We start from the raw sequence: 25,460 nt of genomic DNA on the forward strand, positions 1-25,460 counted from the left end.
CGGGCGGTTCTGCCTCCGAGCTGTCCTCCTCCTCCTCCTCCGGCTCCTTATACCCGACGAGCATCTTCTCCATTTTACACCCTTCGGAGAGGATGACCCCCAAGTCGCACCCACTGGATCAGCCGGTCAGACAGCCCCAGTGCCATTCTCCCGCCTCCACCCCGGGCAGGGTCAGAGCAGGCACTGTCTAGAGTCGAAGGTGGCGCTCTGAGCCGCGCATGCTCACTGCCCACCTTGGCCTCCCTCCTTCCCGGGAGTGGAGCCTGGCTATGCCAGTACCTAAGATGGCCCTCGGCGCTTCGGTTCCCGTGGCACCAGTGCGCAGGCGCAGATCCTTAACCACGCCTCCCTATCCCACTCCCCATCCCCAAACCATGCTCTCCGGCCGTCGCTTCCGGCGGAAGCATCCTGGACAAGGAAAACTTTATTGAACCTGTAGGGGCCGGTGGAAAGGGGGGTGGTCTTTGGGCCGGGCAGGGCCGCGCCGCGGCTTGGGGGACGATGTCGGTGAACTACGCGGCCGGGCTCTCGCCTTATGCGGATAAGGGCAAGTGCGGGCTCCCCGAGGTGAGGCCAGGCGGGGCCTGGAGGGACTGGGAATCCTTAAGGAGACAAGGGTATCTTACTATTTTTGTTCCTTCTCCCAAGAGAAAGCAGAAGTTTTTTAGATTCTTTGATGTGTTGCATCAGCTGGAAGCTTACTGTTTTTTCAACTAATCAATAAGCATTTATCAATTGCCTTCTATGGCCTCGGTGCACTCATCAAAGAGCTTATAGTCTGTTGGGGGAGGGGAGGGAGGGAAGAGATAACAAGTATTTAGGCTAAAGCATAGCCGACGTGTGCCCCCCCCCCACAAAGATGATGCTTAATATTTGTTGATGAGTTGAATTTGAGCTGGACCCTGAAAGAGATAGATATATGTATAGAGGCATATATCACATTTGTGTATATATATACACATGTATATGTGTTTATTTTATGTGTCAGAATATGAAGAAAAGAGGTTTATGAGTGGAGAGATAAGGAAGAGACTGTTTTGACTAGATAACAGGAGACTTCAGGTCATAGAATATCAGAGTTGAAAGGAGATGGAATATCAATGCTCTAAAGAACCTAGAACAAGGAATGAATCAAAGAATTTAGAAGGCCTCCTCTATAAAATGATTCTTTTGCTAGATTTTGACCTCTTTAAAACCCAGGAGTAGAATAGTATTATTAAATGTAGAGTCAAAGGACCTGAATTTAAATCTTAGCTCTGCTTTTTTACTACTTAGAAAAAAATCATTTAACTTCCCTGGAGCTTATTTTCCATAATTGTAAATTGAGGAGTTTGGAGGAAGTTTGAAATTCCTTTGCCAATCAGAATGTAAACTTTCCAGAATTCCAGTATTTCATGTAGGAGATCTCATAGGCCATCCACTTTGACTATACTTGTATTAAAAACCACACCTTCACCGAGTGACCATTCCAATCTTTGCTGAAAGACGTCTGATAAAGTTGAACCTTACCTTCTAATAAAATGTATAAAGAGCCTACTTCATAAAGGACTCTCTATATATTAATCTTAATTATATGGGTTGTACAGGGAGAACCAGCGCCTCTGATCTAAGTGAAGCTAAGCCCTTTTCAGGGCTGTTCACCCACTTTTGATGTCCACCTCATTCACCCAACTCTGACCTATGACTCCAGGAAACTATAGCAAGCATAGTGATCATACCCTAGCAAAATTGTCTCAGCAGATGGACTAAACCAGGTTGAGGCCTCAAAATGTCAATGGGTAGGGGAGTGTCTGTCAAAAGCATGTAAAGACTTCCCCACAATGGAATGGGTGAATGAGAACAATATCTGTAAGAAAGAACTTTTTAACAAGTAGAATTGAAATATACCCTTTTGCATCTTCTATTTCTTGTTCTTATACTGTCTTGTAGTTTTAAGCAGAACAAATTTAATCCCTCTTCAATATGTACTCCTTCAGATATTTGAAGATAGGGCCTCTTTCCCTAGGTCTTCTCCAGGTTAACCATCCCACTTCCTTCATCTGATCCTCCTAAGGTAAGATCTGGAGGCCCTTCTCAAACTTGGTTATTCTCTATTAGATATTTAGCTTATTTTTCTTCCTAAGCTATGATACCTGGAATTGAACCCAATATTCTACTTGTGATTTGACTAAGGTAGGGAACAGTGGAAATATCACTTTGATTTGGACATTATGCCTCTTATCTAGGATGAAACTCTGTGTGTGTGTGTGTGTGTGTGTTGGGGGTGGGGGAGATGTCAACACTAATCTATTGAGTTTTTTTGTCCATGAATATTCCTAGATCTGTTTGACATTAAGTATTTGTCCTGTCATTTATTCTAGACAAATAATGGGACTCATCTTCCCTTCAAGTTCCAGTTTATTAAAAATATCAACTCTGACATGTCCACTGGTACTAGACCTGAGATGTGATGGTAATCCATCCTGCTAGAGCAGAGAAGGAACAAATGAATTACATGTATAACTTAGATGAACTCACATAAGGATCCCACTAATTAGATGTTAATCACTCTTCCATCTCCTCTTGTCTTCATTCTCCTTTATTCATAAACTCATATACTTTTCTCTCCTAGGCAGATTCTCCTTTCTGTCTTACACAGCTATCACACTCCATTCCTTTGGATGGAAACAAACCATTGGGGTAGTAACTGAAAGGGAAAAACAACCCTGAATGCAAAACTTTAAAACAAAGCTCACTTGAAATACATTGATGTTCCCTTTTTTGGAACATGGTACCTTGCAAATGGTAGTTTAATAAATGTTTGAAAGAATGATTCCAATTTCATTTTTCTTTCAGTAATATGGTATAATGGATAACTGTGAGTCTAGAGACTGTGTGTGAAACACATTGGCATCATTCAGACCTGGGCCTAACTCATCTTTTAGCAATGCTTATTCAAGATACTTTTGTTAATTGACTAACTTCTTAGCCTCTTGCCTTAATTTGGGCATGTGGGTCCTACCCTTCCTGACAGCAGATTAATTAGCATCTCTTTTCCCTTGCAGGTACCCAAATAACTTCCTGTCCTTTTTTGTTCATAGATCTTTGACCCCCCTGAAGAGCTAGACAGGAAAGTATGGGAGCTGGCACAGATGATTCAGAGGTCTTCCAATGTGGTATTTCACACAGGTGCAGGTATCAGCACTTCCTCAGGCATCCCAGACTTCAGGTGAGTGGGGAACAGTACTGCTGAGTGGTCAGAATAATGTGGGACTCCCTCCCTGGGATAATATCTAAATCCTTTGCCTCATCCAAATTAGTTCCTTCTGGTTAAGTAGTTCTTGTTGAATGTCCTCTCCCTGAGGGATCATTGAACTGATTCCATGGAAAGAGCTCAGGTGGGAAGGAGAACTAGTGAGGCAGCAGGCTGAAAAGTCAGTCTTTGTTGGTTTTTGTTTGTGTTTTTTGCAAATCAATCTAAATATTGTTTTGCCCTTGAGTCTAATGCTTTCTTATGGATTTTAGGAAGGACACTGACCAGCTTGAGTGTGGCTAGACCGAGCTGTGTAAGAGAAGGAAGAAAATGCCAGACACGGACTAGATGAGGAAATTAAGATAGTTCAGCTGAGAGAAAAGGGATAGAATCATTGTCTTCAAGAGTATGAAGGACTGTCCTATGGGAGAAGAGTTATACTTATCTGCATGATACTTTTTCTATACTTGCCCTTAGAGGATCCAATGGACAGAACTTGCCAGTAGCCAGATTTTGTGTCAACATAAGGAAATACTTCCTAAAAAGGAAGAAGTGGCCTGGGCTATCTTAAAAGATAATGAACTACTCATCACTGGAAATAATTTGAACCAAGGTTGTATCATGGTTATTTGGGAATCTTATAAGAGGGGAATTCTGTACTAGATGGGAATTAGGATAAGATGACTTCTAAACTCCCTTCCATCTCTGTGATTCTTAGGATAATATAGCTGTAAGTGTCAAGAGTTAGGACTCAAGCTTTCTGACTCACTGATGGCTCAGAATATGGGGAGTGCACTGGTTTTGGCATGAGAAAATCTGGATTTAAGTTCTCCTCTGACTCATTATCTGTGGGATATTGGACAGATCCCTTAACTTCAGTTTCCTAATGTGTAAAAAAAAGGGGGGGATAATAATTCTTGCACTGTTTACCCTCATGGGGCTGTTGTAGGGGATTCACTTTCTCAATCTACAGAAAATTTTTGGTCATGGACAGAAAGAAATTTATTTGGCATGATTATAACATTTTTTAGCAAAAACCTATAAAAATTCTTAAAGAAGTGTTTTTATGTATAAGATATGAGCAGTGAAGGATCGGTCAAACTTCTCCCCTTCAGAAGAGGTAGATTCATAATCAGGAATTAAGGAAAGGCACAGGTAGGAATTGATCTCCCAGCTGAGCCCCCTGTTTCCTTTGTTTCCCTTCTTCCATCCTTCTTTTTTCACTCCAGGGGCCCCCAGGGTGTGTGGACCATGGAGGAACGGGGCCTGGCACCTAAGTTTGACATAACATTTGAGAGTGCTCGGCCTTCTAAGACCCACATGGCCTTGCTACAGCTGGAGCGAGTGGGTATCCTGAAATTCCTGGTGAGCCAGAATGTAGATGGATTGCACGTGCGCTCCGGCTTTCCCAGGTATCTTTTTTTCTCTGACTATAGATTTCTCCCATACTTTCAACCTATCCCCTCTATATCAGCCCAACTGAAAGCAAGAATATTCTCTTTGGAATCCAGTGCCAAGGCAAGCCTGGGGCCTAGATCCCTCTCCCATCAACCTCCATTTCCCCTAAAAGTTCATCAGACTCCCTCTTGGAGCTGTCTGACACTCTGTAGCCTCACTGTGTTCTAGCCCTCCAAAATCCTTTGGCCTGGAGTTGCCACGGCAACCTCAGGCAAAACTCAAATTTCAATAACTCTCAGAGGATTTTAAAGATGAATTAATTAAATGTTTGATCAAATATAGCAGGCTAATTTTTAAGTTGATAATTTTGTATGGCCTATGAATCATATTATAAATAACCAAAAGGCCCTTGGCAGAATGAAAGTTCCCCACCCCTGCCTTAGGGGAATAAGGACCCCTTCACCATTTTTCCAGCCTCTCCTCCATATCTTTTGTCTGGGCTTTGACAAAATGACACATTTTTTGTTTGTTTTTTCAGGCATGATAATTGTCGGTTCTGACCCTCTCAGACACAGTCTGGTCTGAGGCGATTTTGTTCCACTGAACAGGAATACTGTTAAACTGGAGTTTGAAATATCTAAAGACCTTCTATGGAGGAGGGAGAGGACTTTGTGTTTGGTGAAAAGAGCTCTAGGAAACAAAATAGAGTGAGTCTGGGGAAAAATTCAGAGTATGTCAGAAAGAACCAGGCTTAAGATAGTATCTTAGAGTATTAGGATTTCTATGGACAATGATCATGCCTGAGAGGGTCACTGCCCAGACTTCCTTAAGAGGCTGGTATGATGAAGGAGCCCTCTCCTTAGAACTACCTATAACTTAATAGTTCTCAGTCTCTTTGTACATCTGAGGGGCCTTCCCACTCTGGAATGATTCTAGTGATAAGCTTCCATATTGTTATAACTCTCATAGCTTTTTATATTCTTTTTTCTAAACCCTTTGGAGAAGAAAGAGTAAGGGCTGTATATAACTCCTATTTTGTGGATCAAGAAACTGAAACAGAGGGAAAGTAACTTCCCCAAGGTCAGAGGTAGTGGAATACCCTGAACCTTGAAGGCCAGGAAAGGTCTAGCTCCAAGGTCCCACCCATCATACATCATCCTTCCACAGGGACAAACTGGCTGAACTCCATGGGAACATGTTTGTCGAAGAATGTGCCAAGTGTAAGACGTGAGTGCTCCAGCTACCTGTGGATGGAAGGTGGGAGATGGGAAGCATGCCAGGATTGGGGAAGAAGCTCTGGGGGAGGAGGATAGATGAGTTACTTCAGAAGAATCCCAGAGCCTCTTAACTGGGCCTCTCCTACTACCCCTTCCCTAAGCCACGAGCACAGACAAACCTGGGACTTACTAAAGGATCCATAGCTAAAAAGGGACCTCCATATTAAAGTTACGGAAGGAAGTAGTGTTTCTGATGATGGTTCCTGATGGAAGGATACCCATTTCGATAAATGTGATTACCATCTTTAATTAGTTAAAGTAATTTGTTCCTGTTCTATTCTGCATAAAATTTCCTATGGTGTGAATTATGAATAACAGCAGTGATATCTGGAAATATCCTCATTAACAGAAATTGGAAGGAGATCCAGCAGCAAATTAGATTGTGGGAGCATAGCACTAGAATGAAAAGGGGCCTCATAGGTCATTCAGTCCAACTTCTTCATTGCACAGAGGAAGGAATTAAAACCTAGGAAGCTTAACACACTACAGTGTCCACTTGTACATCTTTCCAAAAGACTATAGATAGTTTGAAATGTATGGTTTTATTTGTTATTTTATTTAATTCTTTATACATTTGTTTATTTAGAGACTGGATCTTCCTATCTTGCCCAGGTCTCTCATGGGCCTTATGCCAATCTTTCTCACCTAGTCTGGTGATGACCTGGGTCATCACTGTACTATTGCAAGTGTGACTCAAAATTTCTGAGCTCAGCTGTTCACCAGCCTAACCCTCAGGTAGCTCAGGTAGAATTATAGGGGCTTGACAACACACCTGGCTTATTTGTAATTGTAGAGGGTACAGATAAATTGTGAGATGTATCCTGTAGAGGAAAGTGCCCACCCACATGAATAGAAAAAAAACATTGTTGATAGTTAAGTTTATAATATCAAAGTTTCCTTAAAAGTAAGAATTATAATCCTTAAAATAATGGGAAACTATAGTGATCACATGCAATTTAATTGTTTGAAGTCATCATTTGGAGAGAAGCTCTGACAAGCTCTGGGGAACGTAAAGCTGGGAGGGTGATAAGAGTTTATGTATCAGAGAGGTCAATAGACTGACCAGTGGGAGGATGTGATAGCAAGGAGAGAGCTGGCAAGAGAACTCAAGAACGAATGTGTCCGAGGGAAATTGACCAGATCTGCCCCGTCCTCTCTTTCTCTTTCTCATTCCCGGATTTTCTTCTTTAGGCAGTATGTACGTGATGTGGTGGTGGGCAGCATGGGCCTCAAGGCAACAGGACGCTTGTGTACAGTAGCAAAGGTCCGAGGCCTTCGGGCCTGCAGGTAAGTGACCTATGACCTTGGGAAACTGAATTGAGATCTGAAAGGAATTTTAGAGAAAATCCATTCTAGTTATTTCTGCTCTCTTCTCAATTTTCTCAGATGTCTCTGAGGTTCCTTCTAATGTAAGATGAGTCTGTGATTTACTCATTGTGTCACCTCAGCCAGATGATGGCACTTTTCTGTGATTCAATTTCCTCACATATATAAAAAGATTCACTGTCCTTATATCCCCTGACATCATGGGGCTTTGGTCAGGGAAAGGCAGCTGTTAGGCTGGCCCATAGTCTGTCCAGGGTTCACTTGTCAGAGTCTTTCTAGAGTGGGCTGGACCTGGAGCTCTGCCAGTCTAAGCCAAGGGAGCTGCCAGGGTCTCCTTCCTTCAATCAACGGGTGTTTATCAAGCCCCTGCCCTGTGCCAGCCAGGCACTGTTTGTGGTTCTGGGAAGGCAAAGGCAAAAGAAGATTAAGATAAGATTCTATTAATAAGATTCTACTTAAGCCACAACAGAGGAGAATTTGAGTGGGAGAATAATGCTCTTAACACTTGTAGTATATGGACAGATAGGTCAAATTCAAATAGAAACAGATCTCTGTGGCTACATGTTGACTTTGAAAACCACAATTTAACATTTCTATGTTCTGTTAATGTTTATTTTGTTACTATTTTCCAAATACCTTTTCATCCATACTCTGTATACCTCTGCTCTTGAACAATATCATCTAGAGATACTCTTCATATCTGTTGCTCTTATTGCATAATAATGATAATTGTGTTTACCAGAATAGCAATGATAGGATAGGATCAGGGTAGTTTAACTATGGAAGGATCCTTGAAGATGACCAAGATCATGAAACTGCAGTGTATGAACTAGTGCCAACAGTCCCAGAAGACAAGTGGCTCAGGTGAGACTCAAGCCCAGCTCTCCTGACTGCAGATGTTTTGCACTCTGTTCTGCCCTGTCATTAATTGGAATCATTCTTAGAGGAACAGTATCTCAGGTCAATTGGTAGAACCCTGTTACCAACAATTCTATTCTAGTTGGCTTCTTCCTTACTGCTTAGGGTCAAGCAATTCATTTTGACTTTGCTTGAGGGAAGAGAACAGTTTGCCACAGGGATTCCTCTTTGCCCGTTATAGGGGAGAACTGAGGGACACTATCCTGGACTGGGAAGATTCTCTGCCTGACCGTGACCTCAACCTTGCTGATGAAGCCTGCAGGTTTGATAAACTGAGTATTTTGCTTCCCCCCCCTTTCATCTCCTTTCTCTATTCCTCCTTTGGGATTGGTGGTAGCAGGGAGCATCTCTGACCTTAGGGAATGAATGATAATGGGGAAAGTCTAGAGCCAGTGCGATGATTAGAGGCTTTTGGATAAGTCTTAAGCAGTATGGCCCCTTTCTCTCCACCAGGCTGGCCACCAACCTGGGGCGAACCCTCATCATCTCATGCCTGAACTTTAGCCATAGCTTCTGGTTGTCAAATGAAACTTCTTAAAGCTTAAGTTTGACCATGTAGCTCCTTTTTTCAGTTATCTCTTATGGCTCCCTATTTCCTCCTGGATCAATTCAAAGCCCTCTTTTGGTGTTTGAAATCCCCTTTTCAGTTTTCTTACTCCCTGTGTTCTCTCTTATCCACAGTGCTGCTACACTGGCCTCCTTTCTGCTTCTAGAACCAGGCTTTCCCTCTCCCTGCTCCAAGTGTTTGCACTGACTGTATCTGCTGCCTGGGTTTCTCTCCCTCCTCAGCCCTGCCTCTGGCCTTCCCTGGCTTCCAAGAAGCCTTTCCCAGTTCCTCTCAATGCTAGTTTCTCTCCTCATCTCTCCTGTCTGCAGTTTGTTTGTACAGAATTGTGTTTTTTGTTGCTTCCCACATTAGACTCTCAGCTTCTTTGAAGGCAGGAACCCTCTTTTATAGTGCTTGGTCCATGAGAGCTGCTTCTAAGATGCTGGCTGGCTGACTGACTGGAGCCAGAATAAGGACTGGATGATAAAATACTGAGAGCTTCACATTTTTTCTAATAGCATTTTAAAATTCACAGAGTCTGCTCCTCACAAAACAGCTTGAAAAGACCAGGATGGGTGTTATTCTCCCATTTAACAGACAAAGAAGAACAGGTTCAAAATCCCAAGGGGCAAAGGAACACAAAAGCTCTGGCTGGTGTGGAGTCAGCTTTGAATCTTAGTATCTCAACTCCAAGTTTCAGCATTCTTTCCCTAACCTTTTAGGGTTTGAGCAGGAAGGCAGTGAGAGAATGCAGAGATGAGGGTGGTTTTTAGCCGGGGGCCTGGGAACATGGCAGTGCCAACTTCAGTTAGTCCTGTGATCTTAGCATTGTGAGCAGTAGGAAAGGTCCAGATCCACGGAGATACAGGGAGCTGAGTTGACTGAGATTGTCTCATTTAATTTCCAGGAATGCAGATCTATCCATCACTCTGGGTACCTCACTGCAGATCCGACCCAGTGGCAATCTGCCTCTGCTCACTAAACGCAAAGGAGGCCGCTTAGTCATAGTCAACCTGCAAGCCACTAAGCACGTGAGTACTTAGCCCCATCACTCCATAAGAAGGTCTGGTCCCAGAACTCAACAGCATCCTGGGCCTTATCTTTTACCTGATCAGGCTCCTCTCACTTAGGACTGCCTCCCCTTTCCTCCCAGGATCGCCAGGCTGACCTTCGAATTCATGGCTACGTTGATGATGTCATGGTCAAGCTCATGAAGCACCTGTGCTTGGAGATCCCTGAGTGGCAGGGGCCCCTTGTGGTGGAACGGGCCCCACCCCTGCTACCCTTCCCAATACAGTTGAAGGCTGAGTCCCCCACCCCACCAGCCCTGCCCGCAGCACCCAAGGCTGAGCCCCCAAGGCAAGAAACTGGCAAACGGGAGCAGCCCCCCCCTCCCCGGCTGCCCAAGAGGGTGAAGGTGGAGCCTATGCCCAGCTGAACTGGCTTGAGACAGCGTGTGGACTCAGGCCAGTGCACTCCTGTACCCCAGTCTTCCTTACTGTACAAAGAGGGTGTGCACTCAAGTGTTATCTACAAGCTTGTCCAGCCCTCGGGCCTGGTGACAGTGTGATCTAGTGGAAGGACCACTGCACTCACAGTCAGAGGACTTGGGTTCAAATCCCATCTGGTATGACTTTGGAAAAGTTGCTTCACTCCTCTGGGTCGTATAGTTTCATTAGCTGTAAAATGAAGTTGAACTAGCAGATCTTGAGGGATCTTTCCAGTTCCCATAAACTATGATCCTATGATGGGAATGGCCAAGTTTGGGGGGGGGGGTTACTTTTAAATAAATTTGATTTCTTTTTTCATAACAAGAGTTTTTTTAAAAAATATAATAAAAATTTCTTTCCATTCTATTGTTTGTAAAATAATATTTCTAAACTTCCTGGGCCTCCTCTGCAGTCCTCTACTATTCTCTCTATGGTCACTATAGTCTGTGGAGCCCTGTGTGACCCTGACTGATTTTCTTCTCTGAGCCTCATTTTTCCCTTTGTAAATCTGAAGTTCTTTCTTTCTCTAAACTTTTTTTTTTAGGTTTTTGCAAGGCAAATGGGGTTAAGTGGCTTGCCCAAGGCCACACAGCTAGGTAATTATTAAGTGTCTGAGACTGGATTTGAACCCAGGTACTACTGACTCCAGGGCCGGTGCTTTATCCACTACGCCACCTTTCTCTAAACTTCTGATTCTATCGTTCCTGCTTTTGACGTGTATCCTCTCAGTTAGAATTTCTTGGGGTATCTGTTGCACACAGCATGAGAGGATCTGTGGCCATTTCCAGCTCTTAATAAGTCTCTTACCTCTGCTAGCCCTGCTGGGGTTTAGAGGAATGAGAATTGGGTAGACTTTGACTTGGAGTTGATTCTGTGTTCCATGAAGAGGCCCTTACTGAGCCTCTCTTTGTTCCCTTTCTGTTTTCACCCCTCTTTCCTGATTTCCTTTCTCCATCTTGTCTTCTCAGTCATGTTAGAGATGGGGGACCAACCACCCTCTTGTAGTGGGAGGACTTTAATACCCCCAGATTCTTCTCTTAGATTACAACTTCTCCATTACCAAACCAGAGGTATTCTGATCCTTGGATATAAATGGGTCTTTTTGCCTTTCCTCCCTCCCTGTCAACTGGATATGAGCATCTGCCTCTTTTAGCCCAAAGATTGTACCTGAATTTGTGAGGAAGCTGTCAGGGGAAGTAATAAAACTTTATTAAGGAATCACTTCATAAAAAAAATCCTACCTCCAGGGAATTGGCATAAGAGGGAAGACATCCATAAGACTGCAGTGGAATTTGTGGGATTCCCCCAAAATCAGAGCTTGGGAAGTAAGGGTAGCCTCCAAGATCAAGATTTGTCCCTTTTCACTTGGGAATCAAGTCCCAAAGCGCCATTGATGTTTCAGGTCTATATTGGATACTACCTGTGTTACCTTGGGCAAATCCCTTTCCATCCTTGGATCTACTTCTCTACTTATTAAACAAGAGGAATGGCTCAAATGGTTTTTGAGGTCTCTTCCAGCTAAACGTGTGATCTTTTTGCCTTTCTAATTGGGTCTCCTGAATGTGGGCTTGGTGTTAGGGACCAGGGTGGGGAGCTTTTCAGTACAGTCATTTTTCCACCCTTCCCCCCAAGTCAGGGCCTAAGATTTCTACTTTGGAGGCTTCTGCAGATCTCATCCATTTGGGTTGATTTGGCTTTTAGAGGTAATTGAATCAGTGAATCTACTCTATCCCTGGCCTGGGTAAGAAGACATTTGTCCAGGGAGGAAAGGGGAGAGTGGGGCATAGAGAGATGGTTGGACTCTTCCACTGGGACTCCATCTAGCATTCTCTATGTAGTCTCTGTCCAGTGAACCCCAGGATTGAGAGATCTGAGAAAGCAAATAGCATAAAAAGAAAATGAAGTTCTCAGGCAGCTTGGAGCCTGTACTTTACTCCCAACCAAGTGGGAGGTGGTATCCCTGAGATTTTGATAGCAGAAACCAGAAAGTGGGAATAAAAACACTTGCCTCTGTGTGTGTGTGTGTGTGTATGTGTATGTGTCTGTATCACACACACACACACACACACTCTTGAAGGAAAGAAGGTGGTGGTGAGGAAGAAGTGAACTCTAGACAAGAGGCACAGCCCATCAATATATAAAGGACCTGAGGTGAAAGAAAGTGTTGTGTGTGTGGGGAAACAGCAGAAAAGCCAGCTCTGAGGAGGGTACAAACCATGGACTGGCTTCACTACAGAAATTGTTCTCCTTCTCTCTCATTGAACATGTTAAAGGAGCTCTGAATCTGTAGCCACAGGACCCAGGTTAAAATCCTGTCTGTGTCACCACTTGTGTGACTTTGAAAAAATCAGAATTGAGAGGATTGCACTTGGCTATATGAAATGATTCCAGTTGTTTCAGAATTGTGATCTGCAGGGCCATTTCCAGAAAGATCCAAGTAGCCTCTGTCATTCTGTTTGTTGTCTCTTTCCCTTCCCTTCCTCCCATCACCCAGATTTTTTTCACAGCAATAAGGAAGCCTGATAAGGAATGTAGACTTCAGGAGTCTACATTGGGGCTCTTAAGCCTCATAGTGCCAAGCATATTGCCTTGGCTAGGGAACAAGCAAAGGACTTTGACCTTCTGGAATTCTCCTTCCCTTGTCTGTGTTGTTCCAGCAAGAAAGGGGAAGTTTGAATCAGAGGAGGGAGAGATTGGAACTAACTGAACTGTGGTGTGAATAGCACTGGACTAGTGTTAGGGGATTTGGCCACACATTCGGGCTCTGTGACCTTGGGAAGGACTGTTAATCTTTTTAGATCTCTCCTTTTCACCTCTAAAATGAAGGGACCTGGGAGATCCTTCCCCTTGAACAACAGACCAGGTCTGTTCTTCCTTTACTTGTATTCATTTAAGATGCTATGATTTAGATCTGGTCCAAACTTATCTGTCCTTCTAGTCACAAACATATTATGTAATATGTGGAAGGTGGTCTGGCCTCTTAAGACTGTCAATTTAAAAATTTGAGGATTAGAGCAAACCCTAAGCTTTCAATTCGATAGAATAAGAACCTGGTCCCAAATCTCCCGCTTGGTTAGCTGCAGTGCTGCGCTCTCCAAGGTCCTGAAAAAGTCTCTACATGGTTATTATCAGTCTGGAACTCCTGCAGTCTCTTCTCCACACAGCTTCAGGGGAGATGGAGTTTAGGTTTACTGTGGCAGGGAAGAGGAATGGGTCACATAGGGAGGAGAGAATGAGAACATGCCAAGATGACCAGGGAGACCCAGTCCACAGAGAATAGGTGTTGCCATGCTTGGGCTAGGCGATTCAGATCTTTAAGACACTCTCCTCCAGTAACATCCTTGGCTTGAGATCTCATCCTACAGTTCATGTGCCATACTGCTCCCTCCTTCTCAAACTCAGAAACATTCTAGCTACTTTCTGCCAAAATACTTTATTAAGGAATCACTTCAACTTAAAAAATCCTATCTCCAGGGAATTGGAAGAGGAGGGAAGGTAACTAAAGGCTGCAGGGGTACAGTCTACAAGATCCCCTAAAAAGCAGAACTTGGGAGATGAGGGTAGCCTCCAAGATCCAAGATTTGCCCCTATTCACTTCTGGGAACTCTGGAATTATCTTTCTCTGGGATACCGGGACATGTACTTTAGTCCACTCATGTGGATACATTTGTTCTTGGGGATATATTGTTGGTAGCAATATATGACTCTATAAAGGAGCCTGAACTGAGATTCAGGAGACTTGGTTCTGTCCTAGCCAGGTCCCAGACTCTCTGGATGCCCCACTTCTGGGCATCAGTCTTTTCACATGAAGAATCAGATTTTAACTGACCTCTAAGGCACCTTTTTTTTTTAATGTCTTACGCAAGTCTGTGTATGTTTCAGTCTTTGTCTCAGTCCAAAACAGGGGAGAGATGAAGCGGGGTAGGGGGTGACCACCTACTCGTGACCTGGGTCCAGCCCAGGGTGGTAGGGTGTAGCTTAATTTCAAGAGATCAGGGACCCGCCCCATATTGGACCACTCCACTTAAAGCTGGGAGAGCTGGCAAATCTCGGCCACAACACTGTAGGAATAGTACCGCCTAGGCTCTCTGGGTGGAGCGGGGTCTCCTGGGGGTGGGTCTCTCAAAGCTCCTCCTCGGCCTCTAGCAATCCTCCAACCTTGGCGTGGCCAGGCTCTGCCCTGGCCAATAGTGCCACTGACGTCAGCTCCGGTGTCTCGGCTGGTGTCCGGTGCCTGGAGTGGCAGCGTCGGACAGGGGCCTCGGGCTGATGTTCTCTTGGGGATACCGACTCCAGCGGCTAGGGGCTTGGGGACCTAGCTCCTCCCCACCTGGACCTGGAGCGTGGAACACCCGGGAGGCGGCGTCGGCGTTCAGTGACCTGGAGAATACTAGGTGGCAGAAGGAGAGGGCAGTCAGGGAAGAGTTGGAGGAGGAGAGAAGCAGGGAGGGAAAACTGCAGGGGCCCCAGACCCTGTAGGAGCCAGTGCAAAGCTCCAGACGCCCATTCCATAAACTTCTTTACTCCTTTGAAATACAGGATAAATAAAGCTCGCAAGGCCTGCCTGGGGAAGGGTGAAGGAAAGTGCTCTGTCTTATAAATGTAAATTGTTACTTGCTTTTGTTATTTTGGTTTCTACCTCTGATTTCGCCAGAGTAGGAATCTCTCTGGATGGATCATCATTCTTCCATTACAGTCTTCCAGTGCCTTACTGAGGAGTGGAGGTGACCCAGCATCTCAAAAATTAGGACAGGAGGGGCGGGCTTTGGCAGATACCATCAGGCTAGCAAGGGTGCATTTACCAACCACCACTGCCAAATGGGGAAAGGTCACACTGAGGGCAGGCTACTAACTGGAGATTTTTTTTGGCCAAAGGTGTGGATAGGTACATTTTGCTTTGATGAAGGCATAGCTCACTGTTACACTGAAGTTAATAGAAAAGTAGAAAAGCTTTTGGTTTTGGAACCGCCAAAGAAACTTGATTTTAATATCAGTTCCTAAGTTACCTTAGTACCTTAGTACCTTAGTAGGCAGGATCATTGGCGCTTGAGAAGGGAGAGCTCAGATTTGGAATCCTGTTCCCTTCCCCAAACTTGAGCAAGTCACTTAGCCTTGATGACACAGAGTTTCCTCAAATGAAAAAATAACACTATCCTCCCAGAGTTGCTGTGAGATTTTGCAAGATATTTGATGTAACGTTCTATCAAGATAGAAGCTTTTAATATTTTTCTTAAAATTTTTAATATTTAATAATTTAGCTAGGTGGCACAGTGGAGCAAATGCTAGGTTTTGACTTAGGAAGACCTGAAATAAAATTCAGCCTCAGACACTTTCTAGTTATGTGACCTCAGACACATCACTTAATCTCTGTTTCCTTGACTGTAAAATGGGGAATAATAACAGCTCTTACTTCTCAGGTTTGTTGTGAGGATCAAATGAGATAATATTTGAAAAGTACATAGCACAGTGTCTGAGATGTGGTAGGTGCTCTATAAATGCTTATTCCCTTCCCCAACTATTAGGATAGTTACCTAGCTCTCAGTTTCTTCCATCTGTCAAATGAGAACTGAACTAGATGATGTCTTAAAAATAATTTCTAACTCTAAATACTAATCTATATAGTTTTTAAAAAATATATAGCCTTTTAGCCCTAATTTGCTCCTGTCAATCTTTACCCTCAGTAGGTCAAGTTGGAGGGAACCCCAAGTGCTCAAAGGGAAATCAGAAATGGAAAAGGGAGATCTACTGAGAACTCCATAAGGGCTGGGGCCAAGGGGTGGGACCTACCTCTGACTGGCATAAAGTCTCCCGGTGCCTCAGTTTTGTTGGGGGCGAAGGGACTGATGGAAGGGAAGATGATTAGGGCAAAAGACAGCAGCAGGACCTGAGGTGGGAAGAACAAGGGTCACAGGGAGCAAGGCTCCCCTAACTCCCATCCCAAGTCTACAGAACTGACTCCAGAACAAAGTGGGAAATCCCAGCCCTCCCCTCACTAATGGTCAGCAATGTGATGATGCTAATACAGGACCAGAAGGTTAGGGAGGCAGGCAGGGCTGCTGTTGGAGGTCATTCTACCATCTAGCTTTCCTTCCCCAGCTCCTGGTCTCTAAATCCAATTTGACTCCATACATTAGAAAGAGCTCTGGATTTGGAGTCCAGACACTGGCTGACACTACAAGTAAGTCCATGTCTCTGGATCTTATACTCTGCCTCTTCAATATAACAACTAAGTCTAGCTCTGACTATATTAAAATTCAATTCAACAAACATTTATCCAGTACTTCATATGAGCAAGACACTGTTCTGTTTTATACTCTGAGGACCCCGTCCAGCCCTGATATTGCACAATCTCACCAGAGCTGACATTTCTGTGACTCAAGGTCCTAGTAAATTGTAAGCTTCTTCAAAATAATAACTAGCATTTGTACAGTATTTTGGGGGTAGAAAGCAATTTTACCTGTTATCTTAACCGATCCTCACAACAACCTTATAGGTTAAGGGCTATTATGATCCCCATTTTACAGATGAGGAAGATGAGACAGCAATTAAGTGACTTGCTCAAGGTCACACAGCTTGAAAAGGGATTTAAATTCATGTCGTCTTGATTCCTCATCCAACATTGCATGCACTGTGCCACCTTGCTGATGGATGGCTCATTTTTTACTTTATTTATGCTTTGTGTGCCTGGTATCTTCAAGGCACCCATAAATGCTTGTTGAGTTGAACTGATGACCTCCAAGGCCCCAGTGTTCTGGGTATTCTGTCTTCTAAAGTCCTTTCCAGTTTTGTCATTACCTGTCCTAGGCCCTTAGGATCTTGGTCTGGGGGTTTCAGGTCCTTTCCAGCTCTGACATTTTGTTTTCTGTGATCCCTGGCTTATGATCCCAAAAATGGTTGATCAGATCTTTCCTCCAATTTCTTCATACTGAGTTATAGAGTCTCAAATGGACCTGTAGAGTTCTGTGAGAATTATTTTTCTGCCCTTTCAGATAGAATTTAAGTACCTTGAGGTCAAGGATGGTTTTTCTTTTTGCCTTTGTATCCCCAGCACCTGGCAAAATGCGTGCATATAGGAGGTGATTTAACAAATGTTTGTTGGATTGGATTGGGCCTGGGACTAAAATCTGAAATAGAAAGACTATGTCCCCTGTATCCTCTGCCTCTACCTCTTTCTTCAGGCATAGATCAGTAAGGGGCAGCTTTCTGATATTTCCACTGTTTAGACTTGGGGTCCCAGGAAGAAGTAATAAAAAAAAAGTTTGGTAGGAGGGAAGGAACATACTGCTATACAGGTGCCTGTCTGGGCCGATTTGCTGGTAGACTGTACCATGAGGGCCTGAAGTTTCCTCAACTGCTCCATGAGAGATCTATAAGGAGGTAATATAAGGAAAAATCTAATGAAACCAGAGCACAAACTTAAGCATCTCAAGCCCAGGTAATTCTCATTCTACCTCCTATTTATTAATCGATTTCCTTCTTCCCACCTCTCAAATTTCCCATTGTCCCTGTTTTTGGTAATCTTATCCCATCCTTCAGGACCCAGTTCAATCCCTACCTCCTTCAAGAAATCTTCCCAAGCTATTTCCCAAAGATGGTAAAGGGACATATGGCAAAGAGGTGGCAGAGCTTGGCCTAGAGTCTGACCTTCCAAATTATGCTTCCAAACCATGATGGCAGATTTCTCTGTCATCAGAAGATTCATGATTCTATTTGTGTAGGGGTCCTCCTATGGGCACAATTGCAGCCCTTTTTTATTAGAGTTTGAGTCACTATGAATTGCCTTGACCAGAACATTTTACCCCCGGTAGCCAACCTTGTGCTGAAGACCTTTCTAAGGTCAGCTGGTCTGGTCCTGGAACCACAGACACTCACTGGATTATTCATGTGAGCTATGGTTCTCTCCTTGTTTCATGGATAAGTCATGTCTCCCCAGATAGACTCTTAACTCCTTGGTGGCAGGGCCTAGTGACAGCTTCCAGTTAATTCTAAATTCCCTTTATCTTCCACAGTTCTGAGCATACAGGAAACTTCAGACAACTCTTAGAATTGCCTTTCAAGCCCCAGAGAGAGCAATTAGTTCACTGATCTTTTATTGAGTGCCCCCTTCTCCCAGGAATGTACTAAAGGAGACAACTTAGGATCAACCTTGAAGATATTGCAATTTAAGGGCTGGGACAAGACACAAATACACCAGAAATTTAAAAGAAATAGAAAAAGAGTTCCAGATACATGGCTTGGTGTGTTCAGTCCCAAATGAAGGGAAGATAAATATGATAGGTGGTCAGAGAAAAGAGTTTTGGGGAAGGAGGATCTGGGAAGACTTTCTGAAGAAAATGGAACTTGAGCTGAACCCTGAAAAATGAGGAAAGGAAACATTCCTAATGAGAGGAGACCATAATGAGCTTATTGGGTGCAAGTAAAAGTCTGAACTGGCTGGGGCAGAGGGGATAAGGGAACCAGAGAATGGGGGAAATGTGGCTGAAATGAAATTGGGACTAGCCTAGAGTACCTTGCTCTTTTGGGGGTTCTGGTGCTGATTGGACTGAGCCAGCCTCACCTTCCCTCCCTGAACCTGGTGATATGGAGGGAGGGAGAATTCACACTTACAGATTTTGTTTCTCCAAGTGCAAGACCTTCCTCTGAAGCTCCTGGTTTTGGGCTGTGCACTTCGACATGCTACAAGAATAGAGATTGGAGATGCCATTCAGCCACAACTCCTGGATGGGCAGGCCCAAGAGCTCCCAGTTCAGATGCCAGGTAATGAGGTCTAGAGACAAGATGGAATCCTTCCCACCTTCACTTCAAGGCAGAAGGGAGCTGTGATCTGAGCAAAAGGTCCCTTCAAAAGCCCCAATGAGTCTTCTAGCATTGGAAGCCCCTCCTTCTGAGACATCCTATTTTCTTAGAGACTGGAAGGTCCCTGAAAGAGCATTTAGTCCAACCCCTTCATTTTATAGATGAGAAAACTGAGACTGAAAGTTGAAATGGTTTACCCAATAGACAGCTAGGACAAAATCTACTCATTACGCCTACTATTGACCTTTGGTGTCAAGCAATAGAAATCCTAGTTTTGCTTTGGAGGAAGCTAAAAATTTGAATAGGGAGAAACATGAGGGAGTGCATTAGGTTAAAGTACATGGAGGGGCTCCTAGTTTGTATTTTCTTCTAAGGATTGTAGGAAACCTACTGAGTTTTTTGAGTAATGAAGTAATCTAGTCAGAGCAGAGCTTTAGGAAAAATCTCTTTGGAAGCAGCATATATTTAAGAAAACAGAGAAAGAGAGACCAACTAGGAGACTATGCAATAGGTCAAGTCTGAGGTAATGAGTATAAACCAGAGTAGTGATCTTAAGAATAGAGAGAAAGGGATGGATGCAGGAGATACTATGGAAGTAGAAACAGCTAGATAGGGCAGCATGGAAAAGGGATAAGAAAATCTGTTTTAGATGCATTGAATTTGAGATGCCTATAGAATAGACATTTAATGATGTGGGCCTGGTTAGGACTCTCGACATGTACATTTGGGAATCATCTGAACAGGTGTAAGTAAATTTATGACATTTACAGAAGAGGGTATAAAGAGAGGAATGAGGGGCGGTTAGGTGGTGAAGTGGATAAAGCACTGGCCCTGGAGTCAGGAGCACCTGGGTTCAAATCTGGTCTCAGACACTTAATAATTACCTAGCTGTGTGACCTTGGGCAAGCCACTTAACCCTATTTGCCTTACAAAAAAAAAGAGAGAGAGAGGGGAATGGCCTAGAAAATAGCCTTGAGGGACACTCCAAGCCAATTAAAGACCAGTAAATAGGTGATTATGTTCCCCTAAATCTGCTCTTCTTTGGGCTAAACATTCCCAATGGATCTTCCTCTTTCATCTCTTATTCCTTTCTAACTCCCTCCCCAAAGAATCTGTAGTCTTGCTTGACCCAGGTTTCCTTGGTAATTAAGGTGAATAAAAGAGAGGTCACAGGAATGTGGAGAAAGGTCCGGTAGTAATGTGAAAAAAAAAGGACCATGAGTCAGAGGATCTAGGTTCTAATCCTTCTTCTGCCACTGACCTCATATAAATCACTTTGCCTTCTCTGGGCCTCATTTTCCTATCTAGCAAATCTGATTACACTAAATGAATTCTAAGGTTACCCCTGGGTTTTCTCATCTGTCAGATGGGGGCAACAATCCTTGGCATGCCATCCCTATTAGGAATGTTTGGGGAAAATGGATTTATTCCTAGTATGAAAGAAATAGTCTGAAAAATAGATTTACTCCTAGCACAGAACAGATGTCAGGGAAGTTCATTACCAGAGCTCCAACCCATCAATGTATTCCTTCTTCTTTTTCCGGCTCTCTTGTGCTGACTGCTTATTTCTTATTTTCCTTCGGATCTTCTTGAGCACCCGTTCTTCATACTGCCAAATGGAACATGGAGTAGTAAAGGGGACTGGCAACTCAAGACCCCCCCATCCCAAATTCTCAGGATCCCAGTCTCCCTGTCTTATGTGGGCCTACCAGGAGATTCCTGGAATTTCTCAGTTTCTCAGACATTTAATTTCACGTCCAGTGATTTTTTTATCTCTTTTGTTTTATCTCTTTGGTTGAGAGCAACTGTGTACAAGACCAAAGTACTTTCTGTTTGTTGATTTGCTGTGTCTGGAAACCCCATCTCCCATACCTGTTGTCCTGGTCTCCAAAGAGTATAACCAAAGAGATAAGAGCCAACCAGCTGCCTAGAGGAACAGTTGGTTCTCTGGTAGTAGGAGAGTATAACTAGGAGGTGGTGAGGGGCAACTGGAAGACTCTCCATCAAAATGTCTCCTCCAGAGTCACCTGAAATCCCACCAATTACCAATTTATTCCCTATGTTAAACAGTGCTCCTGAGAGAGGTAACATTAAGCACCTAACTCTGTAGTGAGACAGTTTGTCACTTTGATTTTCCTCTGAGCCCACCAAAATAATAGTACCACTAAAAAGTTTATAGATTTATTTTTCCTTTTATACTCTGTGGGGCCCAAAGTGCCACCCCCATTTTACAAGATGAGAGAAATGAGGCTGGGGGCAGCTAGGTGGCACAGTGGATAGAGCACCGGCCCTAGAGTCGAGTACCTGAATTCAAATCTGACCTCAGACACTTAATAATTACCTAGCTGTGTGGCCATGGGCATGCTACTTAACCCCATTTGTCTTGCAAAAAAGAAAGAAAGAAAGAGAGAAATGAGGCTGTGGCAGCTACAAAATTTGTTCAGGGTCACGTGACCAATAAGTTTCAGAACTGGAGTTCAGAACCGTCCAGTCTCATAACTCCATGTAACAGATAATCTGTGAAATTGTCCTCCAGGTCCAAAATGTCATGTCATGGAATGTTTCATGAAAATAAATTAAATAGATGGAGCATTAGACTGAGAATGAGAAGTCCTGGATTTTACTTCCAGGCCCCTCAATGACTAGCCATGTAACTTTGTTGGAGTAACCTCATATCTCTGACTTTAAAGCCCCTCGTTTACATGGGGAGCAATGATGTTCATGGCTCTAAATATCTCATAGACTTACAAAGAAAGCTATCTACAAACTTTAAAAGGCTCTGAATTGAGAGGTGAATTGTTCTCCCTGATCAGGATTGGTAACTGGGCCTAGCTCTAGGGCTGGGAGAATTCCCAAAAGTAGAATTGGGGAGCTGTCCAGAATGTTGGCTCTTGAGGGGCTCACCTTGGTGAGGGGCAACTGTGTGGGCAGAGTGATGCCCTCCTTGGCAAGGAGTTTCTTCTCATCCTCAGTCAGGACCAGTTCCTGGCTGTGTCCAATGCTGGGTCGCTGCACAATTGGAGATCCCTGCTGCTGCTGCAGGCAGACCCAAAGTCCCAGAGAGAACGGTCAGGGGATCAGGACCATCCCCCAAAGTTGCTTATGCAGAGCCCAGGCTGGCAAGGGAGATCAAGGGGGAGGAGGGAGGGAGCAGATGGGCTTAATGCCAATGAGGCTGAAGGTTCAGGGTCAAAGGGAGCGGTGGAGCATGGTAGAAAAAGCCCTAACCTAGGAGGCAGGAGCCCTGGGTTCAAGTCCCCTCTCTGCCACTGACTGGTCCTAATGGGTAGCCTTCACCTCTAAGCCTCAGTTGGTTCATCTGCCAAGAGGCAGCTTTGTTATAGTGGAAAGATCGCTAGGTTTAAGGCCTTCCTTGGCCGCTGGCTGGTCTCTCCCCTGCTCTGGACCTTGACTTCCTTATTTGGCACAAGAGAGGGTTCATCTAATCGCTAACATTCTTTCTAGCTCTTTCTATGATCCCTCAAGGCTTTCGAGCTCTAACTTTCTGTGACTCATTGAGGTCTAAATGTGGAAAAGAACACCTGAGAGGCTGGGGAGCAAGATTCAGGGAACGGGGGTTCTTCATGGGAGGTTACCACAAAGGATGTAAAGGACAAGTAGCTACAACTGGACACCACGAAGAAGGAGCTCACCATGTCTACATTGCTGGAGAGAAGCAGGTCCTTGACTGTGAGGTTACAGGATGGAGTTGAACCTCTCAGCTCTGGGCTGTCTTGGAAGATGCCTTCTGAGCTCCACATTTCTGCCCCAGGGAAAATAGGCAAGAAAAGCGACCTCTTAGGACTATTATCTGCTATAAGGTCTTTCATTCTTGATCAGGCCAGGAGTCATTTCTCAGAGCCCAAATCTGGGGAGGAATGGGGGCTTTTATCTTTTCCTCTGATCCCAAGCCTTTCTGAAACTTGGACCCTTCCCAACCAAAGGCCCAGGGACTCCTTCCATTCTAGGTCTCTGAAAGCTATCTTCTCTCACTATTCTTTACTGATCAAATATCCTTCCCTCTTCCCATAGCCAAATTATCCTTCTTTAAAAAGATATGGATTTCCTTGAGTTTAATTTTTAGGATCCTCCATTTCCTATCCCTAATCTTTCTCAATCTAGTGAAAAACCTTCCAGGCAGGGGGATCCTCTGATAGGGTCGCATAAAGAACCTAGGTCAATGCCAGCACTCACCTAGATCTATGGACACAGATGACTCCAGTACTTGGGCTCTTGGCCCTTCTGGCCCAGTGGGACCAGAGCAAGGGCCAACATGACAGTAGGAAGATTGGGAAGCTTTTTGGTGGCCGTCTGGGCTGGTTCCAGCCTGAAAGCACTGGGGGCTATCCTGGGGGTCAGAAGGCAGGTCCTCAGAGATCCCACTGTCACTGGCAGCTGGTGACCACAGAGGGGAGCTGGGGATAGAGTCCCCACATCCTAAGATGGAGCTAAGGAACTTGTCTGATTCTGGAGCCAGCTGGGTCTTCTGGGGAATCAAAGAAAAAAGAAAACATAAATAAAGAGGGTGTGAGCCTCCCTACTGCTCTAGAACTGTTTGTCAGGAATGGAACAGATATTGAGGGGCTTGGGGCGGGACAGTGAGAAGAGCCCTCTAAGATTCCTTTGATTCTAGATCACTGTATAATTCTGCTTGAGAGTCAGAAGATCTGGCTCTGCTCTGATTCAACTGGGAGGAAGTCTTCCTTCCAAGGGCTTGTGGTGTGAGGAGGAACTCACTTGGTCCTCAGCACGGGCACAGTCAGAGTCTCCCAGTTCCATGAACCACAAGACCCCATCCTGTGGGTCAAAGAGAAGGTCTAGAAGCTCCAGGTTGTCAACAGACCCCATGGGGCAGGAAGAAGCCATCTGGAACTAAGAAGGAAAAGGGCATTACGGCACCTCTCCCTGCCTTCCCCTCAAGGTACTGGACCAGACTCAGCTTTCCTTAGAGAGATGAGACTGATTGGTACCCCCAAAGACAGAGAACCCTTTACCTCCAGCACCACCCAGAGCTCCCACTCTCAGTTCTTAGTCATCTTATTGGAGAAAAGCAGGGTAGACAGAGTGCAGAACTCAGATTTAGGAAGGGCTGAGTGCAAATCCCACTTCAGGGACCTAGTAAACTGTGGAATCTTGGGCAAATCCCCTTTTGTAAAATAAGGATGTTTCTGCCTAGAGTACCTTCCTCACAAGAAGGTAGTAAAACTCAAAGGAGATCATGTATATAAAGGATTATAGAAGTAGTAGATACTATTCTCTCTTTCTCTATCTATGTCTCTTTTTCCCTACTGAATGAAAGTAGGTACCCCCTTAGCCTTTTCCACAGGCCTGACTGCGTATTTTGCCAAACATTGTAGATACCCACTCATATGTCTTGTGCTCCCAGAGAGGGAATAAGAGATTGGTAGTAGCCAAGGAAAACTTAGTGTAAGAAAAGGATGTACAGACATTCATCCTTTTCCCCCTTTTAGCAAAAACTCACTTGTCCAACTCTGGATAAGTCACTGAGCCCGAGTTCCCCCTGTAAAATGAGGAGGTTGGCATAGAAGATCTTCAAATCCCCTGACAGTTCTAATATCCTTTGTTTCAAGGGCCTGCCCAATGCTAACAGTTTTGTTTCCTAAGTTCCTTCCCAGCTTTAATACTAGCTCAAGACCCCTGCCTTCATGCAGACTTCTGTACCTATGACAGCTGCTTCCTGGCCCTAAATTCCAGAGAGTTCCATCCAAATTTAGATTATTGTCTCTAAAACTAGAAGGATCCTTAGAGATGATCTAGTCCGCCTGCCTTAAATAGATGAAATAAATTTCACTTAAATAGTGAAAACTGAAACCTAGAGAGATTGTGACTTTCAAGTGTTCCCACTCCTCCAGTCCCATTCACCTTCCACCCCTCCTCACCTTTTCTGAGGCTAAGTCCCCATGCAGGAGGGGATGTTCAGGACAGGTTTCTTCTTCCTTTCCCCACCCTAGGGGCAATTTTGGATCACAGCTCTCCAAACCACCAGGCATTGATTCCCTCCCCTAAACTGCTTGCCAAACTCTAGCTAGCTCAACTTTATGACATTTCCACTCTGGTGAGGGCTAAAAAATATCAAGAAAGAGCTGAAATCCCACCCCTTGGGACCAATTGGTAAGGGTGGGAGGATCGGGGTGAGTGGCAGAAAAAGGGCCAATCAGACAAGTCTGCCCCTCCTCCCAGGTGTGTTTAGAGGAGGCGGGGTGACCGTTATCTGAATGTTTTGTGCTTTTCCAGTCCAGAGTGGGCAAAGCTCAAAGTCTCCAGCTCCTCAGGTCTGCCATGAACTTTCCCCTACTTACCAAGAATGCTTCCCGTCCACTGCCTAGCCTTGGCACCCTGGACGCCAGCCCTCCCACTCCAGTTTCCAGGGATTGAGCCCTTCCCACTCCCTCCAGACACCTATTGTCCATTGCTGGAGAATCAGCAACTCCTCCCCCCACCCCCAGTTCCCATGA

The 25,460-nt window shown here is 44.5% G+C and overlaps 2 protein-coding genes across 3 annotated transcripts; one reads left to right on the plus strand and one right to left on the minus strand.

Moving 5' to 3' along the window:
- Positions 1–353: 353 nt before the first annotated feature.
- On the plus strand, positions 354–12,247 carry SIRT6 (sirtuin 6). Of its 2 annotated transcripts, none has more exons than XM_074204028.1 (8): positions 354–567; positions 3,081–3,208; positions 4,462–4,644; positions 5,798–5,857; positions 7,099–7,194; positions 8,333–8,413; positions 9,606–9,729; positions 9,852–12,246. In XM_074204028.1, the coding sequence occupies exons 1-8, from the start codon at positions 502–504 to the stop codon at positions 10,134–10,136; spliced, it is 1,023 nt and encodes a 340-aa protein (XP_074060129.1). In that variant the 5' UTR covers positions 354–501; the 3' UTR covers positions 10,137–12,246. The 2 variants fall into 2 exon arrangements, with proteins under 2 accessions (XP_074060129.1, XP_074060130.1); XM_074204029.1 differs by lacking the exon at positions 354–567 and adding an exon at positions 631–2,053 and having other exon boundaries at positions 9,852–12,247.
- Positions 11,356–25,070, minus strand: CREB3L3 (cAMP responsive element binding protein 3 like 3). Its single transcript, XM_074204026.1, has 10 exons — positions 24,885–25,070; positions 23,722–23,856; positions 23,179–23,470; positions 22,638–22,747; positions 21,889–22,020; positions 20,487–20,593; positions 18,796–18,864; positions 17,471–17,555; positions 15,976–16,072; positions 11,356–14,578 (listed from the first exon to the last, which is right to left on the minus strand). Exons 1-10 carry the CDS (start codon positions 24,993–24,995, stop codon positions 14,391–14,393), a joined length of 1,326 nt encoding a protein of 441 aa, XP_074060127.1. The 5' UTR covers positions 24,996–25,070; the 3' UTR covers positions 11,356–14,390.
- Positions 25,071–25,460: the final 390 nt, after the last annotated feature.

Source organism: Macrotis lagotis, chromosome X, assembly GCF_037893015.1.
Source record: "Macrotis lagotis isolate mMagLag1 chromosome X, bilby.v1.9.chrom.fasta, whole genome shotgun sequence".
In the NCBI taxonomy this organism is placed as follows: domain Eukaryota; kingdom Metazoa; phylum Chordata; class Mammalia; order Peramelemorphia; family Peramelidae; genus Macrotis; species Macrotis lagotis.